Source organism: Aythya fuligula, chromosome 8, assembly GCF_009819795.1.
Source record: "Aythya fuligula isolate bAytFul2 chromosome 8, bAytFul2.pri, whole genome shotgun sequence".
Taxonomy (NCBI): domain Eukaryota; kingdom Metazoa; phylum Chordata; class Aves; order Anseriformes; family Anatidae; genus Aythya; species Aythya fuligula.
Window position 1 is genome coordinate 5,406,750 of NC_045566.1, and position 18,513 is coordinate 5,425,262.

General features: G+C 44.6%; 3 protein-coding genes across 5 annotated transcripts; 2 read left to right on the plus strand and 1 right to left on the minus strand.

The window, feature by feature from the left end:
- Window positions 1-1,616: 1,616 nt before the first annotated feature.
- On the plus strand, window positions 1,617-5,175 carry LDLRAD1 (low density lipoprotein receptor class A domain containing 1). Its single transcript, XM_032192778.1, has 6 exons — window positions 1,617-1,637; window positions 2,056-2,110; window positions 3,287-3,421; window positions 3,742-3,879; window positions 4,049-4,177; window positions 5,030-5,175. Exons 1-6 carry the CDS (start codon window positions 1,617-1,619, stop codon window positions 5,173-5,175), a joined length of 624 nt encoding a protein of 207 aa, XP_032048669.1.
- Window positions 5,176-8,527: 3,352 nt separating this feature from the next.
- On the minus strand, window positions 8,528-15,107 carry LRRC42 (leucine rich repeat containing 42). Of its 3 annotated transcripts, none has more exons than XM_032192431.1 (8): window positions 15,003-15,107; window positions 13,874-14,361; window positions 11,590-11,721; window positions 10,382-10,500; window positions 9,880-9,968; window positions 9,686-9,799; window positions 9,437-9,521; window positions 8,528-9,017 (listed from the first exon to the last, which is right to left on the minus strand). In XM_032192431.1, the coding sequence occupies exons 2-8, from the start codon at window positions 14,344-14,346 to the stop codon at window positions 8,761-8,763; spliced, it is 1,269 nt and encodes a 422-aa protein (XP_032048322.1). In that variant the 5' UTR covers window positions 14,347-14,361; window positions 15,003-15,107; the 3' UTR covers window positions 8,528-8,760. The 3 variants fall into 3 exon arrangements, with proteins under 3 accessions (XP_032048322.1, XP_032048323.1, XP_032048321.1); XM_032192432.1 differs by having other exon boundaries at window positions 15,061-15,077; XM_032192430.1 differs by lacking the exon at window positions 15,003-15,107 and adding an exon at window positions 14,732-14,788.
- On the plus strand, window positions 14,888-18,104 carry HSPB11 (heat shock protein family B (small) member 11). Its single transcript, XM_032192435.1, has 5 exons — window positions 14,888-15,143; window positions 15,340-15,446; window positions 16,116-16,184; window positions 17,399-17,442; window positions 17,944-18,104. The coding sequence occupies exons 1-5, from the start codon at window positions 15,046-15,048 to the stop codon at window positions 18,049-18,051; spliced, it is 426 nt and encodes a 141-aa protein (XP_032048326.1). The 5' UTR covers window positions 14,888-15,045; the 3' UTR covers window positions 18,052-18,104.
- Window positions 18,105-18,513: the final 409 nt, after the last annotated feature.

Genomic DNA, 18,513 nt, shown 5'->3' on the forward strand with positions numbered 1-18,513 from the left:
GGACTGGTGGTCTGATGTGGTGTAACTGATCTGAAACCAACTGCCTCCTTGGTTACAGCTGAACTTGATAACCTTGCTGTAGGAAACAGTGGTAGATGACAGTTCTTATGGACATTTGTCTCTAAGGATTGTTTTACTCCACATCTTAAATGCTTTTTTTAAGGGTTGGTTTGTGGGATGTGCATAGGGAGTCTGCTTGACCTGGTACATGGCACTGTTACCAAGCTCGCTATCACCTAAAGCTTTTTGAAGGTTCAAAATGCTCATTCTGTAGCAAGTCAGATTAGAAACTTAAACATCCCCTCTGAAAAGCAGAAGATCTGGAATTTGATACACAGGTTTTAACCCTTAGTCTCATTCTTCCATGGTGTGGTGAGTGTCTAGAGTCACGGACTGTTTGTGAACTGGCGTTTGGTGTTCTCACCCCAAATTCCTCTCCAACCAGGAGAGCTTTCTGGCACAAAGTTTAATTGTGATAGATTTCAGTGAGAAGCTTCTGCTTTGGACAAATGGGTGTTGCCCTGCTGAAGGAGGAAGGCTGTATTTAACTCGGGCTGGTGCAGGTGAGTGCAGGGCTGGCACGTGCCGTTGCCAAGAAGCCTGTAACTCACGGCAATCACGAGTGAGTTGTGTGCTTGGGCATGGAGAGGGCAGTAGTTACTCCGTATCAGGCATTATTTGTTGTTTTGCATCAATTCACTTGGTGAAACTGTCTTGGGGCCAGTTTTAGGCAATACAGCTGAATACAGCTGCCAGCTTCTCCAAGCCCTGGTTAACTGGTTCTTAGGAGGGAGGATCCTGTGGGGTGGCAACAATTTGGAGGTGCTTGAGTTCTGGGGACCCTTCTGCAAGCATGAGGAAGGTGGGCTCACAGCATTTTGTCTTTGAAATCGCAAATCCGCTCTGCATGCAGTGTTGAAGCCTGCAGCCAGTTCAGAAGCCGCAATCTATTTCACGCAAAGATTTACTGCAGGCCTGGAAACTTGTGTACATGAATAAAAGAGGACCCGGGAGGATTTGCTCTGCCCGTGCTTATGGCCCAAGCGAGGAAGCTGTTCCAGGTAGCTGTATCCTACACAGCTCCGCCGAGACCTGATCGTCCTGTAGGAGCCTGGGCTTATGGCAGAGGCCAGTGTGTCAGCCTTGTTTTGGGAAAGAGGTGGGGAAAGGAGTTTTGGGTGAATGTGACCTGAATTCCCTTCCTCAGGCCTTTTCAATTCCTGTCCTTTGGTTCCTGGCTGGCACCAAGGCAAATTCAAGCTGTGTCAGCTGGGGGTTGAGCATTTGTCTTCCATGTGTGTCAGGAGCAGTGGTGGGGTTGTCAGTATCAGGAGTCTCTGGGCCCTTTATCAGCTGGGAGGGATGAGAAGCAAGCTGTAAACCCTATAAACCCTGCTTTCAACCACAGTGAGCACTCAGCCTGCCTTCCCTGGCCTCTCCTGCACACGTGCTGGGCAGCACCGTGCTCCTTGCTTTCCTCCCTCTGTTGCATTTTGTATCCTGGTAACATCGCTCACGTTACAGCCGGTGTATGCTGGCACCATGGCTGAGTTTTGGGGTGCAGAGAGCTCCTTGTGGTCCGCTGGGCTGTTGTGAAGACTGTGGCTGCAGGAGGAATGAACAAAACTCACCCCCAGGTATGGCCCTGCTCTGGAAAAATCTGATGTGCGACTGTTTCCTAAAGTACACTTGTTCTCGATAACGTTGTTTAACTTCTCTATCAGCGGCTTCTGAGTTTTGTAGTCATGTCTACTTCATCTGCTTTGATACAAAAGGGTATCAAGTCCAGCACTTGATATCAATACTTCTGTATTGAGTTAGCACATGTTGTACAAATAGGAAACGGAGATTTGGAAGGTAATCTGAGCGCTTTGTGAGCCAAATCTGGGTCAGGTTTCCACTGAGGTAATTTTTGTTTGTATGTAGAATATTTATCGCCATGTCTATCCATATTTACATATTAATTCCTGGATAAGATGGTACGAGAACTAGAAAAGCATACGTTGCATGGTTATCACATGTCACTTCTGTAAGCGGTGTTTCCTTTCCTTCTAGAGGAACGGTGATGTAGCTCCTTTTGATCCAGCAAAGCCCTTCTCTGAAGAAAGAGGTAATGAATTTAATGCCGAGCTTAACGTTTTTGTTATTGAACTGTAAACCAACTGAAACTATCTAGGCAGCGTAAAATACAGGCAGTATTTATGATCTGTTGAGACTGATGTTTTCCCCCTCTGTAGTGAAACATCCAGACTATAAAATTAATAGACTTCAGCTGCTTTTTGTTGGCCTGGAGTTGGCAGTCTTATGGTATAGTAACATGATATGTAATATTCCTCTGTTGCAGATGAGGCTTATAACTATTTCTGTGGGCTTTCTATATGCTTTAAGCTTCAGCAAATTTTGTCCACACTAAGAAAGAAAAGGTGAGATCACATACAATCAACAGGAAACCTGCAGATTGCCTCATAACAGCGTTTCCTCACTGCTATTATTTTATACTCATGTCTGTTTGGTCAAAGGCATTGTCTTGTAGGCACAGACACGTTGTAATTCACCACTTAGCTTTTAAACTAAGATGTCCTGCCTTTGATTCCTGTTCATGCCTGACGGAGGGGTTGGTTACTGCAGCCTGGATCCCTTTGTGGCTGAGCCATGGGTGTGTCTTTGCCTTCTACAACACGCAGCAATTGAGCGAGTGTGAGGCACAGCTAAGAAATCCTAACTTTTTCATCAAGGCTCTTCATGTTCAGAAGCACCAAAATCCAGTTGTTCACACAGGGTTGTCTTAAGTGACCGGTTACGCAAGCGTGTGTGTTTCTCAGATGACCACGTTCATTTTTTCCTGTCGGTCTGGGAACAGAGAGGAATCTGAGAGAAGTTACTGCTGGGTTTGGACACGCAGCTCTGGCGTTGCCAAGAGCCAAGGCAGCTGGTCAGCTCGTACGTGTGCTGCTCTGTGTTGCAATGGCTGTGGTTTTGGCCTTTAACTTCCTGATTTTGCTTGATTTATATGGGTAACCTTCTGCAGGCTGGGCTCCCTGGGAGGCTGCAGCCTGTTGTATCCTGCGATGTCTTTGGGGAGGGAAAGGGGCTGCTCGCTGTCCAGTTCTCACCATTTCGAGCTGCTAATTCACCCTTGGGTGACAGAAGTGCCTGAACCCAGCTATTAAAACTCAACTGCTGGCGTGGCAGAGGAGTCACACACACACCTCAGCATCTCCCCACCAGTCCAGAGCCCCCCTGGACCCTCCCCAGCCCCTCACCTCTCTCCTTTGCCTCCCGACAGGCTGCTGCTGGCCGTGTGGGGCCCGCCTGTGCTGCCCGCCGAGATGTGTCTGTGTCACCTCACTGCTCCTCCTGGCTGCCATGGTGGCCATCGTGGGCCTGGCGGTGGCACTGGGGCTCCCACCACGCTCACCAGGTCAGTCCCGTGAGGGTCGTCGTTGGCCCTATGGGGGAGGTGGAAAGTGGTGCTGAGGGGAACGGTGGTGGGGAGAAGGAAAGGGGCTGAGAGGGGTGGCTGTGAACTGATCCCCAGCTGTGGAAACTCCAGGTGACACAATTCAAGCTGTTGGCACCCACCAGGAGGACACTGGAGATGGGTTCTGGGCCCTGGTTATTTCCAGATTACAAATACATTTCTGAATTCCACCCCTTTTGATTCTGAAATCTTCATCTCTTCCCCATACCATCTGTGAGCATGAGACTGTCAGCAAATAGTGTCTCTTGCTTTCCCTTCAGCGAACCGCCTCTGTGCAGCCTCCAATAACCGGACAGGTTTCTTGTGCGATGACAGAGTGACCTGCATCCCGGCCAGCCAGCTCTGTGACAGAACCTCCAACTGCAGAGACGGAGAGGATGAGCAGGAGGAACTCTGTGGTGAGCACTTTCATTGAGATCTTCCCACCTGGGTCTTCCTGCTGTGCTCTGAAGACCTGTCTCACCAACTGGGCTGTAATTTAACCACTTCGTTAGCTGCCTGTTCCTGTTTCAGCAGGCACAGCCGTGCCCCAAGAGCTCAGCATGGGCTCTGTCTCTGCCCTTGCAGGCGACCTGCCCCACAGCCTCCCCACCTACCTGGTTTTCCGCTGCGGTAACCCTGCGCACTGGGTCTATGCTGACAAGAGGTGCAACGGGATCAATGACTGCGGGGACTGCTCCGACGAGATGGGGAGCTGTAAGTCTGCCTTCTGGCTACAGTAAGCAAAGGGCCTGCTCTCATGAGAGACTGAAGAGGTTTTACAGGAGTGGTGCTCACTGATGCTGCTGGGAACAAGTGGAGGCTCGTGTCCTCCTCTGAGACACAAAATGGCTGGGCTAGGTCTTGAGAGAACCTTGTGGGCTCCTTCATGTCAACATCCAAAAACTGGAGGCAGCAAAGAGGGGAGAGACTCCATGCTTTGAAGGTCTTTTCCAGCCCGAATGGTTCTATGACTCTATGGACATGGCTCTAAAGGATGTAGCGTAGTGGTGGGATTTGGTAAGTCAGGCTGATGGTTGGAGTTAACAGTCTTGAAGGTCTTTCCCAACCTAAAGGATTTGATGATTCTTTGCTCCCAACCCCAAAAGTTGTTCCTTCTCTGTGGTTTGTTGAGAACAGAGTATTTCCACCTTGATGCACAGCTGTAGCAGCAGCAATCGTTCAAAACCAGCCTTTGGTCCTTGGTCAGGAGACAGGTATGTCCCGAAGACCAAGGGGGGACTGAGTGTGTCTCTGTGACTTAAATCCACCTCTACTCAAAAATGAGCAGCAGCTTTCTTCCTAAATCACCCCTGAGGTTTTGAACCCCTGGTGAGACCTGTCTGTAACAGCAGCTTTGTCTAGGGTAGCCTGCTAAACAAGTGAATTACAGCTGGCCATTCCTCCCAGGGTGGCACCTCTGCCCCAAGGATCATAAAAATGTCTCTTTGGTGGGTTTGCAGACTCAGGGTCATCACTAGTGTCCTTTCAATAGCTGCCGGCGTTAGGAAGGAGGCTCCTGGTGAGTGCAGCAGCAGCATTTCTGTTCCTGGTTTCTTGTCCCCACAGTGTCTGCCTGCCCTCCGTGCGGGTCAGCGTGGTGGAGCTGCAGCCCCGTGCTCTATGAGTACTGTGCCTGCGTGCCCAGGTCGCTGTGCCGTGACAGCATCCAGCACTGCACCAGCTGGTCCGATGAGTACCTCTGCACACCGTGAAGCCTCAGCACCAGGAGATGCTGGCCGTGGTGAGGTGTTTCCTGCACTGTCACCTCCCATGCTGCTGTCCTGCTCTGGAAGCTCTGGCCCGATCAGCAGCACGGTGTGGGGACAGCAGCGCCATGCTACTAGCTTGTGGGACACCTTCAAGGGTCCTCCTGAGCACTTCCCTCTGACACATCTCCATGCTCCTGATGTCCGTGGGCAGGAGAAGGTGGTGTTGGTGTGTAAAGCACATCTGCGGGTTGTTTCGGCAGCTGCTTTGAAGGCTCTATGCTGATGCAGCTGGGAGGCTTCCTGTGGGGCCTGGTGTTGGGTGACACATCTGGGGAGCCACCATGTGGGCCACCTCCTGCACAGAGCTCAAACCATGAAGGTCAGCGTGGAGAGAGTAATGGTGAGGGAACTGCAGCGGATGTATTGGGGTTGGTGGGGAAAAATCAGTGTTCCTGTGGGGTGTAGCTGTCCTTCCAACCAGCCTGGGCACTCAGGGGGGACCAGGGCACATCCAAAGTGTGTTTGTCTTGGGGCTGAGCAGTTTTGGAGTGGCAGCTCCACAAACAGCCACTGGGCTGGGATGCATTGCACTGCGTTCAGTTAGCAAGGAAAAAAGGTTTGGGGGGGATCCACGGCAGCCTTGGAGCAGTGAGCAGAAGAAAACCAGAAGCTATAGCCACTGCTGGGTGGCTGTGGGATGACCTGGGATCTGCTCAGTTTGCTCCTCTGCCAGCCAGGCCTTCAAAGCAGTCCGCAGGATAGTGATGCCATTGAAATTTAAGAAAGCTGTGTTCTTTCTCTGCTCCTTTGAAGAAAAGAAAACCAAAACACTCATCTGTGTCTAAAATGTTGATTCTGAGGAAAACACGGATTTTCAGTGAGTGTTCCTACTGTTCTAGGCCCAAAATAAACATCAGGCACTGTTCTCCCCACCGCCATCCCAGGTCACATATCTTTAAAAATAAAAGCCAGTCCACTCATTTCCTCTCTCTTCTGTGATCTGTAACTCGGCGTCTCTCCATGGCTGGTATAAATGGTGGATGTTTGTTCTAATTTGTAGCTGGGATACAGCCATAGATCTGACAGATCTTTTAAAAATAGCTTTGCTGTGTTCTGACTCACGCTTTACCTAGAATGAGACGGCAAAATTCTGCATAATGGAACAGGTACCATGGAAATTTTTAGAGCTGTGTTTAATAACCCCTCCTTTGCCATGCCAGGCCGGGACGGATGGCTTGCTTTCGCTATGTCTGTAAAGCATCACCTCAGTGCTGCAGCTCAGAGGAGGGACTGAGTTTTTTAGGAAAACATTTCTCACTTTCAAGCTTCCAGCCTCAGCCAAAACATGAAATAGAGATGCATGTTTTTACCAGAAAATCGCAAGCATCTAACATTTCAAAAAGGCTGATTTGGGGTCGGTAAATCCTGGTTTGTTGTAGTTGCTGTGCTCCTCTTATTACCCCAAAGCATTTCCAGGGGGCAATCTACAAGGAAGTTCTGCAGCACTTCTTCAGAGGAGCTCAAGGAGGGTCGGTTCAGGGGCAACTCTCTCTTTTTTGGGGAAGAGATGCTTTGTGATTTGGATGGGGTTCAACCACCGTCTGTTTGCCTTCTTCATGGGCTTTGAAATCTTCATGCTCAGCACTGAGACCAGCAAATATGGTTAGTAAGAAACTTGTTCTGCCTTAAAAATATTGGGATGACCATGACTTTGTGGAGCCTCTCACCTTTGCTGTGGGTGGGAAGAGGACGCTGGTTAGGCTGGGCCATGTGGCAATTGCTGGATTCCCCCCATCCTGTATTTGTCAGTCCTGTCAGTGGGGGATTTGTGCCTCAGAGCTCTGAGGAGAGATCAGGGGGTTGAGTACAGGGTGGTAATGTGCCTAAGTCATCTCAGGATAAAATTTACACAACGGTGTGTTTAAAAGAGGAAGTCTGCTGGTCAGCACGAGGAGCTAAGAAAAGGACTAACTTTACCAGGGGTGGAGAATGTAATAAGCACAGTGCTCTAAAATGCCTCTTCTGAGAAGTGAAGCTACACTGTGCTATTTTACTGACACTCTGTGACCTGGGCAGGCCATTCATGCCAAATCACAATGTGCCTGTTTTCTGCCTCAAGGTGTCAGCTCCCAGCTGCTTTACTGATGTGAAACAGAGGAAACGGAGAACACAATGCTCTGAGGCTGGCCCCTGCATGCTCAGATGAGCAGATCTCACAGTCACAGAAGAGCTAGCAAAAGAAATCCACGTTGGCTGCTGAACCGAAAGCCAGCTGCAGGAGGAGGTTTGTGTGTGAGTGTCACAGCCTTCTTCCTCCCTGGTAGCGGTTCTGCTAAGTCACTGTTTGTGCCATTATTTGTCTCAGAAGAGGGCTGATGTAGTCTTCAGTGGAAGCTATAAATAGCCTAGAGTTTCTGTGAAAAAATGTAGGGCTTCCAAACAAGCATACTTGCATTCTTTGTTTGTTTTTGGAGAAACTTCAGCAATACAGAAACAAAGAGGCAGGGGCTTCCCTCTCATCTCTACTTATTTTTGAGGTGAAGTTCCCTTTCTTGGCATCTTTGTGTTTGTGATTGCCAAGGATGGGCTGTTTTCCTTGTTACTGAATTGTGACAAACACTGAACTGAGGATATCTAAATTGGCACTAGTAGAAGAAGCCTGTCCTTGGCCTTAAAGGGCACAACGATGGCTTCACTGTGCACCTCAGTTTTGTTTGAATTCCAGTCCTGTGTTGATGATAAACAAACCTGTAGTGTTACAGCTGTACTCCTGGCTTCAGAAAGACCAAACCAGAACGATTCTGAGTATCTCTGCCTTTTGCAGCAAGCGCGTGCTGTTCAGTGAACACTTCCCTTTATGTTTTAGATGAGATGCAGTTAGCGTATGGCAAGCCTGCACACACACTGAGAGGAGGCTTTAAAGCACAAAGCGCAGGCAGGATTTGCTTGTAAGGCAGGGCATGGTACAGCTGTAGAGTTTAATCTCTGCAGTAACCCAGTTTCAGCTTTCATTTCCTGGGTTAAAAGGAAGGAGATAGGGGACTTCTGTTCTTTGAATTTATGCGATGTTACCGAGGGGTTTCTGTCTCTGCTTCCCTCCCTCCCACAGGCCCGTCCTTATCCTGTTTGCTTCCTCCCTTTGTCAGAGCTCTATCAGCACAGTCTCTGCTTTTACAGGCTGAGCCTTCTGTGCTAGCAGCACTGTTAAAGGCCCGCTGCACTTGACAAGCACAGCGCAGCTTTACTTCCAAAAAGTTGCAGTGATTATTAGTAGTCTTTGGCCCCTGAGGAGACAAGAGATGAGAAGGGACAAGACCAGTATTTTTGTGAACGGTATCTATGTCAGAAGAATTAGTTAAGGATGACAACAAAAACTTTATTTGAAAAAAAATATGTATTGAAAATATACAGTAGTAACATCACCCTTCTCCTGGACTCTAGCCCTCCCCTCCCCAAGCCTACGATAACACAAGCAGATCACAGCAACCAGCTTTAACAATACTGGTCTGCTTTGTTACTCCCTCTGAACGCCTCTAAAATCTGTTGTCAGCAAGAAAACAACAAACAAAAGACTCGTTTCTTTCTGACTCAGTAGGTATTTAACAAATCCCAGTCCTCCACTGTGAGGCACAGATGCTTCTGTTTGGAAGTCCTTTCTCTCTCTTGTTCAGCCAAAGCTCTTTTTTTATTGTTCTTTGATTCATGGCTGCCTGCAACCTCCTTTTTCAAAGGTGAATGGCAATTTTGAACTTTTTCCTTATAAAACTGCAAGTTTCCAGATGCTTTGGTTTCTGTCTCCTCCAACTTGCATTTGACTGCTTCCTCTGTTCTGCGTGTCTTGCCATCTACAGGGGGATAAACAAAAAGTTCAGAGTTGAGGAAAAACAGAATTATGCCTTAAAATGTACATGTGTGTTGCAAATTGTTTTGGCCAAGCAAACCTGGAAATACTGTTTGTTTTACTGAAGCATACATAGGGGAAATGAACATTTTTATTTTGGACTCAGGGTTTTAAGGAGAAAACTCAGTGATTAGATGTTGCCCTGAGCCTGCTGTCATGCTGAATTTTAAGTGAGTTATCCAGCAATCTAACAAATATATAAAACAAAACAAAACACATGCAAAAAACCTCCCACCACACTGTAAAGCAGTTGCACAAATGGCTGAAATTGCACATCTGAGATGCTATTTGTACTACCAAAATGCATGAAAATATTTCTCCTAGATAATTATTAAATAATGTGGTCTCTATTCAACTACGTACAGAAGTGCTGAGCTGCTGTTCTGGATCTCAAGTCCTCTTGTGGCTTGACAGCCTCCATAACTGCCTGCTCCCACTGCAAAACTGTCTGAAAGAAGATTTGAGAGAGTTAAAAATATTTCTTGTAAAGTTTATAGAAATGTCAACAGAAACAACTCTATCCCTTATTATTTCCTATTTGGTGATTTAATACCTCATAGGTATTATTTAAGAAAAATTTCTAGAAAGTAAAATAGACTTAAAAACCCATACCTGCTCTGCCCATCCCTCTGTTCTGCAGTTACTATGATCAAATTCTTTCAGAGGCACTTCTGAGTGAACCAAGCCTATCTGCGTTTGGATTCGTTTAATGACGGCATTAACATCCTAGTGAAAAGGGAAATGAAGTGGTCAGAAGGAAAGATCATTTGGTTGTATTTGTCCGTTAAACTTAGGAGCTCTTTTACCTTGAGACCTGTCCCAGAAATGTCCAAACAGTTCAACTTCTTGAAACAAAGAATGTATCCAATTCCCACATCTGTGATTTTCGGGTTACCTGTAAGGTCAGGTAAAGTTAGTTAAGTTGCAAGATGTAGAAGAAGACAAAATACCAAGAAACTATTTGTTCCAAAACCTAATACTAGAACAAAGGATTTTTGGCCTCTTCTTTGTAGGATGATTCATGTTTGGAAATTGAGTCAAATGTGGTGTTTTTCCTCTAATGATCAAAATACAAGTTTTACAATATTACTTCCCATATTCTTAGAGACATGTACGTAATTAACAAGTAGCTGAGACTTAGAGGTATGACCTGTGCCTTGTGGAAGCTGGCAGTCAAACCTGGGGCTGGGTACTAGGCTCACAGGAATTGTTATTAAATTATTTGTATCCCTTCAATATTAAGTAGAAAAAATCATTTATCAAAAAAAGATACAGTTTGCTTCTAATATTATACCATGAAGCACTTACAAGACAAGTCTAATACCAAAAGATTCTCAAGTCCCTTTTTCAATACTCGTACTGGTGCTGTCATTCTGCGAAGGCCCGCATCTGATAAAGCGTTGTCTTTCAAGAGAAGCCTTTTTACACTGGAAGGAGAAATACAAAACAATTGTTTACAGTCACTTTATTTAGACAGCTTTGCAAAATATCTTAAAACTCTACGCAGAAAGTCTGGGCTCATCTTGTGCCAACCCCTCAGTCTACTGAGGGGTTAATAAGAACTTTTTATTAACATTAATAAAAGTAGCAAGAAAGAAGCCTGGGTTAGTAGGACTGACAAATGTTTTTATATTCCTTCTGCTAGCTCAACAGAAGCACTTATTTGAGCAGTTATTCATGGAACTCCAGTGACAAACTCATCCTAGAGCACAAGCATTTGCTAACAGAGACAAGGAGGTTCTTTATAAATTGAAGTCATTTAAATCAGGACTGCCAATCTCAACTTCACTCAAAACTGAAAAGAGAAAAACACTTGGCAAAATGGGAGAGGACAGATTTGGTAAGAGATGCAGCAACAATTTTTAGATAAACAATGAGGTATTATTAACACAGATGAACTCAGGGAAAACATAACATTACAACATTTTTCAAAGTGCTTTGAAAACAAAATCTCATCTCAAAATGCATCAAAGTATCAAAGTTTTATATTAATGTAATATCCCCTAGATAGTAGCTATTCTGCCTACTGTTTTCCCAATTTTTTTACTTTTCAATCTTCGGTATCAAACATAATAAAATTTATTTTCCAAAGTATTAATTAACTAAACATCAACCTAGTGCTTACACAGATCTCCATCTGGCCTATTGGTTTGGTTAAAAATTTGTCTTATAAAAGTTACCCATTAAAGAAGGAAATAAAACTGTAAAGCTGTAACAAATGCTTAAGATGTTTTTTTTTTTTCCTGCCCAATGGAAATTATAAAAATACACAAGATTTATCTTGCACATTTATAGCACCTTAGAGATTTAGCATGTCCTTTAGAGCATGTTCTTTTTGTACAATAAATTCTGTATTTTGTTTACCTCAAGAACAGGTTTTATCAACAACCAAAATCTTCAAATTTACACACTACTTTCTGTGAAATTTTTCTGTAAAGTCACACCTTGATTCTTTGAACTGCTTAGTGATAGGAAAAGAAAGTGTCATCTTTAGATACACATCAAGCAATTAGTACCTAGACAGAGCCTCTTTAGTGAGGTGTTCTAAAAGTTCGTGTTCGTCTCCGAGTTTACAACAGGAAAGATCCAAACACGTCAGATCCCGGAAAGACTTAATTTCTTCTAGTTTTTCAGAGATAAGCAGGTATCTGTAAAGAACAAAAAAGCTATCAGTGTTCAGGGCACATAAGAAGGATCTTCAAGTATTCTCAAGTGTCACAAGCATAAGGCAGTTATTTCTCATACGAATCTGTGTAGAAACTGACAGAAATTGGCCAGCTGTTGTAATTATCTTTTTTACACTGCATTCTGCACACAACACATCCAAATCCCCAGCCTTCTCCTTGAATAAATATCGTTTTGTTATGACACAGAATAATGGAGTAACAATTACAACCTCAATTTGCAAACACCACTATCAGGGGCCTGTTTTCAGGTTATTACTGTATTATTTCAGAATAATGTAGAATAAATTACTTTAAATCAGATTCACAAGTTGCTCTTCCTTAGTATCTAGGTGGCGTGGAGACAAACCAGCATTCACACAGGTTTCAAATCTATTCTGAATGCATCAGCATAGCTTGCCAAATGGTAAAATTTTACTTTCCACATGTGAAAATACAATACTTCACTAGAGACGTGGCCCAGCTCACTAGACTAAGTCCAACGGGATGCCTGCAGGACCCTGGACTCCAACTGAAGCGGTGATTACACCCCAGGCAGTGGTTACGCAGTGGGTTATTTTTTTTGAGCTGCGTTGGTTCCTGGATCCGATTCCCTCCGCAGCCATGCAAACATCTGTGCTGGAACTATTCAGTAGGAGGTTTAGAGGTAGGAATGCACTGAAGAATGGCATGCATGAATATGCAGTAACACCCTGCTTGCACATAGCAGTTACTACCTTACCCCCATCTCCTTTGCTTTTACCTCTTATTTCCACGGCAATACAACCCCTGAATTCACTAATCTCTCCTGAATTTACCTCATAGTCCCCACAGCAAGACAATCGCTGAGGATAACACCTGCAGTGCTGAAATTAGGTGTGTTTACTAATTGCATCCCTCAATGAATACCTTTTTGCCCATGGAAGTAAGAGAACCTTCTTGGTGCAAGTAGACCTACCAAACTACTCCACTAAATCCTAGGAGGCAATACGTGCAGTCAGAGGGCAAAGCAACTCTCAGTAGACCACAGAGGGCTTGTGAAGAGTGGGCTCTTTCACAAATATGATTAATCAGAAAGTGCTTTAGTATCTTACTTCCTGGATTTCAAAGACTTGATACTTAACTGAGCTTTCTGTAATAGCAAACTATGCCAGAGGTAACTTCACTTCTGAATTAAGCTCATAAACAGTATCTGTACTAAAAATAAAGAGGGAGAGGTTTAAGGGATAAAACAAAAGATAATTGACCTCTGATCAAACATTCCTACTGTGCTCAAAACACCCTTGGCACTTCAGATGAATATGCCTGTACTTTGATTCTAAACTGGATAAACCATCCTTTTTAACGTGTATGGATGGAAAATAGTCTCATTACAGTACTTGGAAAGACTTCAGTAGAAGCAAAGCTTTAAAAGCACATTCAGTTTTAAGCTTGGTCAGACTCTCTTGTAGAGAAAGAAAACGTGAACACTGAGAAGGTAGAAAAAAAAAAAAAAGAAGCTGTATTCTAATCAGAACCTCATTAAGGTATGTTCAGTATGGGGCTAGGAACCACAATTACCACTAAGGTAAAACCTGCCTGACTTCAAAGGCTCTAACTCTCACCTACAAGACTGTATCTTCTGCTCAGCACCCAAAATGAAACGGGATAAAAAATGAAATGAGTTAAAAACTTATAGTAAATAATCCGAGATGGTCTGCAAGGGTGTATTTTATCTGAACAGTCAGCTAGGCATGTTGAAATGCTTCTAAGTACAATTAGAAAAATGACCCAAGAAATACCTGAGGTAGCATTACACATACAGACTGCTATGCAAATACTGATTAGCATTGTTAAAAAATAGTTGCAAGTTTAAGCCTTCAAATAAAATCCCCCTTTAGTTTACATGGATTTAATCTATTACCTGTATTGCCTTGTATCTCTGTGTGAAACCAGCAGCTATGGGCTGTACTTGTTAGGAAAGGAATGGTACGAAGGGAAACAAGCAGCAGAGTAAGATGAGGCTCAAGTCAGTTGACTAAAAATAGGTGGTGCTATAAGGCCTAAATTTTTTGAAAAGTTACTTTTGAGAGAAAGTAAGGGAAAATTTAAGCATGCTAGCAAAAAGCACTAGGTATTTGTTTCTGAATGCACTTACCTATTCCGCAGACATAACGAACATAGCACCAAATTGCCATATGCTTCAGTAAACTTCTGTAGAGCTCTCAGTCCTGTAACTGGTTCTGTGAACTTTTGTCTTGCTTCGGCAGCCGAGAAGAGCTTTTCAGCAATCTGCTCTGGGAAACCAATCAACGAGTCAATGTGGTCAACGTTGTCAGAGATGTACCCCAGCACCAGGCTGAAGAGAGACTTGGCCGAGTATCGGAGGTTCCCTTCCTTGGTGTACGTGAAGATGAAGTGATCGGTCCTCTGCCTCCTTGCCCTATCGTCCTCCCTGTTCATGCAGAGCTCCACAGAAAATCCTCTGGAGAACAGCCTGAAAGGTCTTGCTTTGGGAGGGACATTGTGTATGCCGCCCGCACCCTGGTTTACCACGTGCAGCTTCCCATTTTCACGCACGTATATCGGCCCGGTATCCAGCCAGCTTTCCGAGTGGAGCCAGCACGACATTCCCCTGGTCCAGTTCTGCAAAAACAAACCGCAGACAGGTAAAACACACCTTGAAAAAGACCCCCGAGCCCCGTCAGCGATCCTGGGTGCCCCGAGTGCAGGTTGTCACGTAACCCTGCAGCGCCAGGAGGGCCGGGCTGGGTGCTGCCTGCCATCAACCCACGGACACTGGGATGGCGAAAGGGAGCTGGGGTGTGAGGGGGGCCACAGCTGTGCGGCAGGAAGAGGGGAACGAAGAGAAAGAGAAAGAGGAGGAGGAGGGTAAATGGCTGACCGCAGCAGGGCAGCCGAGCCTGACCGAGGAGCCCCCTCCCGGCTCTCAGAGCAGGGTGCGCAGGGCAGGAGCGGTGCTGAGGGGTCCGGGGGGGGCTCTGCCCTCACCTACCTGCCCCGCCGGGGCCGCCCCGCCGCTCCCTCAGCCGGGGCCGCTCTCGCCGCTCCCATCCCGCAGCAGGCGGGGCCGCGCCGGGGGCGGGCAGCGGGAGGGGAGCGGGGCGCTGAGGGGACGCTGAGGGGACGCGGCCCCGGGGTGGGCTCTGAGGGGGGGGCGCCGCCGCCGCCATTTTCTCGCTCCCCCCCCCCGTGAGGGTCCCGCTGCGGCACCGCCTCGCCCGGCCACAACCGCGCTGCTCCGGGGCGTCCCCGCTGCCCGGTACCGGCAGCACCGGGCTCGGCCATCCCCTCCGCTCCCGGTCCCAGATGGGGGCCACCGACTGGTGCCGGAGCTCGGCGGGCGCTGCCCTCGTCCTGGCCACCTCCAGCGACCCGCAGCACCCCGCCGAGAACATGGCGGACGGGTGAGGGCGGCGAGAGGGGCCCTGAGGGGGGGGTCCCCTGGCAGCGCGGTGCCTCTCCTAGCTGGAATATTTTCTGCCCCCACAGCGCAAATTAAAATCTTCCCCAATAATAACGGCCTCGCATTCTTTATTTATTTAAAAAATTTCTTTCGAGGCTGCTATAAATAGTCCTGTGTGGTTTTCTTTTTCTCCACAGAAGTTCTGAAACGTTCTGGACGACGACAGGAATGTTCCCGCAGGAATTCATTATTGGTTTTCCTAAATGTGTAAAAATCAGCAAAGTCGCCATCCAGTGTTACTTGGGTAAGGCTTCGTGTATTGCAGTACACAATACAGATTATTCAAAATGTATTCGCTTACATGCACGTTCTCTCAGTAGCCTCGTATGTTTAACTAGTCGCTTTTAACATGTTAATAAAGGTACAGCTTAGCAAAACACTTGTCTTGCATGTCCAAAGTTTTTCGTAAATGTGTCAGAAAAAGATGGCCAATCTGCCCCAGCTGCAGTTGTTACTGCGTTCTCATAGCAACCTTGTATTGATCTTCTAGTTAACTTCTGTAGTACAGTGGTGGCTGATCTAATTTTATGGATAAAACCGCAATACTTACTATTTTAATGATTTATTTTTAATACTGATTTTTATAATTGTGTATAGCAACTCTGAATTTTATTTTCTAAAATAAGGTGAGGGAAAATGTGAGGTGTAAGATCAAAGGCACTGTTACAAGGTGAGAGCATGGGTACAGGAGCTTGACTGTCAGCAGAGGCTGCACAACACAAAATGAAAACTTGTCCTTGTTTGTCCAGTCTGAAACAGCAGTGTGATGGTTTTATTGCAGTCCTAGTCCCTTAACTAGAGGAACAATGGATTAGTTAATACTGATGGTTTGTAGATGGAAAGTGATGCAATAAATATCATTTTAAATAAACTGCAAAATTTATGTTTATATTTTAAATGGTATGTATTTTAGTGCGGACCTTGAGGATTGAAAGAAGCATATCTAAAGACCCAGTAGATTTCGAACAGTGCGTTGAAAAAGGTGAGATTCTGAATCTGAAGTGGATGGGGTTTTGTGGGAGTGATATCGATCTGTGCATTTGCTGATTGACTTATTTCAAAGTTTTTGAATAACAAAGCTTTTGTTAGGCAAACCAGGAAGGATTCCAATTGACTTTTATTGTTATTATCCCAGCACGTGTCTGAGAACAAGACTAGTCACATTGTCAGGCTTTGGTAGAGCCTTGTGACCTAGATTTCTTCTGATAATTTCAGTTAATATTGATTAGTTTTTTTAAATTTCACTGGAATCCCTGTTTTCCTGCAAAAATTCCTTGTAGTATTGTAGTACAGAGTAACTTTCACAGTAAAGCATTTACATTTTGACCATAGTTGCCTTAAAAATGCCAGTGGTGCACCTTCTGGGGGGAGCTATCACTTCTTGCATAAATGATACCAAATTTTTGGAGTTCCCCATTGATTTCTTTGGACATCAAGTGGACATGTTGGAAATTAATAATGTTTCCTGGCATGTAGCCTGGTGCTATATAGTGCCATTTTCTCAACTTGAAAACTGCATTTTCAGATGGCTAATGGTACACAAATGCACCAGGAAACAATACATTTTCTTCTATTGTTAAATCTTAGTTTTATGCCTTTCACTAAGTTTGCATAGTGTGTAAAAATTATGCTTATAAAATTGATCTTAGATTTTATATAGGTTCTACTGAGACGTACAGATAAAACCATCCTTTTTATCATTGGTGCACTCTGGATTTTTTCAGTGAGTCATTTTAACTCCATGTCTGTTGAGTATTCAGGTCTGGCTTGATGATGATGTTATTAGATATTTGTTTAATAGACAAATTTAAATAAAATTTATGAACACTGATGTTCTGATTAGCTGCTTGGAGATGTAAAATGATGTAGAACTGCTCGAGCCTACTTGTACAATCTTTTTTGTTCCAAAAATTAAAATCAGACTTACATAGTATAATAGAGTGCCATTTCCTGCATTATTGTGTTGTTTTTAATGCCCCTTGGGTGATGTTTTATAAAGCAATGTAATGAATTATATTTTTACACTTGGATATTGCGAAGAGTATTTGTTCTCTTAATTAACCTTGTAAAGAACAATTTCTGTATGTTGTGTGACTTCCTGCTCCTTAAACTCCCATGAACTCTGACATCCAGTGAATTTTTTTCACAGCATTGTGCACTGTTACTCATTATTTGCTGAAAATATGTATTTTCTAGATTTGCAACACACAGAAGGACAGCTTCAGATGGAAGAATTTCCAGTGAGTATTTACAGGATACACCAGCAGTGCTTCATGGAACAGGTTGTCTAGGCTAACTGGGTGGAAACCATGAAAAATCAAAACATGTTTATTTATAATTATTGTTAACTCAACATTAGATTTGGGAATTCATAGATCAGGACATAAGACTCCACTTTCCTGCTGCTCCTCTGTAGATTGGGGTATGAAGTTGCACCTAACTACTGCTCCTGTGTGAAGGAGCTCCTTCCAGAAGAATGGTGGTCTTTCCTCCCTGAATTGTTGTGGTGAAGGCTGCAATCAATATTCAGGGGTGGGGAGGGACAACTGTTTTTAATTGGTCTCCTAAAGAATCTCTGAAGCTGGCTATATTTTTTAGAACACCATGATTTATTTGTAATTTGGAAACAGACATAGGAACACAGGTTCTTCTAACAAACTTCTGCAAATAGTTTGATAGTTACGTTACTACAGAGACTAAAATTAGCTTTTTTTTTTTTTTTTTTTTTTTGTCTTCTACAGCTTCCTGAATTCCCAGCCACTTACTTGCGGTTCATCATCAAGTCTGCCTTTGATCATTTTGTATCAGTGCACAGGGTGATGGCAGAGGGCATAGCAGAAAACACTTAAGTCCAGCTTAAATTTGTACCTTTTTTTTCCTTTTTGTATTATATTTTGATATCTGTATTGCAGGGAATATTTATTATTAAAACTTCGTATTAAAGTGCTTTTCAAAGATACAGATGCAGTGTGTATTCACCACTAGTTTAATGTATGTAATGCAGTTAATTGGTAAGCAACTGCATAGATACTTTTGCCAGGGGCTTGTGTAACATTAGTTTTATAAATACATAGCCAGAGTTCTGTTTGGACAGGAAATTGCAGAAATATATGGAAAGCAGGAACGCCTGTGGTGCATGACTGAGAAGTCTGCAGCTTCTACTCGGCTCAGCTAGAGCGGACACCTCTGAAAAAAGTCAAGACATGTCCAGTTGGTTCATGAACAGAATTAAGAGTCTGTGCTTAGATGTCCTTAATTATAGTAACAGCTGTCTAGCTTTATAATCTGGAGTGTTATCAAGAATACTTAAA

Bases quoted from the DNA above. Each gene is read 5' to 3' on its own strand.
- HSPB11 (XM_032192435.1), top strand. From the start codon at position 15,046: ATGGGGGCCACCGACTGGTGCCGGAGCTCGGCGGGCGCTGCCCTCGTC. The intron at 15,144-15,339 runs GTGAGGGCGGCG...TTTTCTCCACAG, and splicing joins GCCGAGAACATGGCGGACGG to AAGTTCTGAAACGTTCTGGA. The intron at 16,185-17,398 runs GTGAGATTCTGA...TGTATTTTCTAG, and splicing joins CGAACAGTGCGTTGAAAAAG to ATTTGCAACACACAGAAGGA.
- LRRC42 (XM_032192431.1), bottom strand. From the start codon at position 14,346: ATGTCGTGCTGGCTCCACTCGGAAAGCTGGCTGGATACCGGGCCGATA. The intron at 11,722-13,873 runs GTAAGTGCATTC...TGTTCTTTACAG, and splicing joins TCGTTATGTCTGCGGAATAG to ATACCTGCTTATCTCTGAAA. The intron at 9,800-9,879 runs GTAAAAGAGCTC...CCTTTTCACTAG, and splicing joins TTTCTGGGACAGGTCTCAAG to GATGTTAATGCCGTCATTAA.
- LDLRAD1 (XM_032192778.1), top strand. From the start codon at position 1,617: ATGAACAAAACTCACCCCCAG. The intron at 2,111-3,286 runs GTAATGAATTTA...GCCTCCCGACAG, and splicing joins GCCCTTCTCTGAAGAAAGAG to GCTGCTGCTGGCCGTGTGGG. The intron at 3,422-3,741 runs GTCAGTCCCGTG...CTTTCCCTTCAG, and splicing joins GCTCCCACCACGCTCACCAG to CGAACCGCCTCTGTGCAGCC.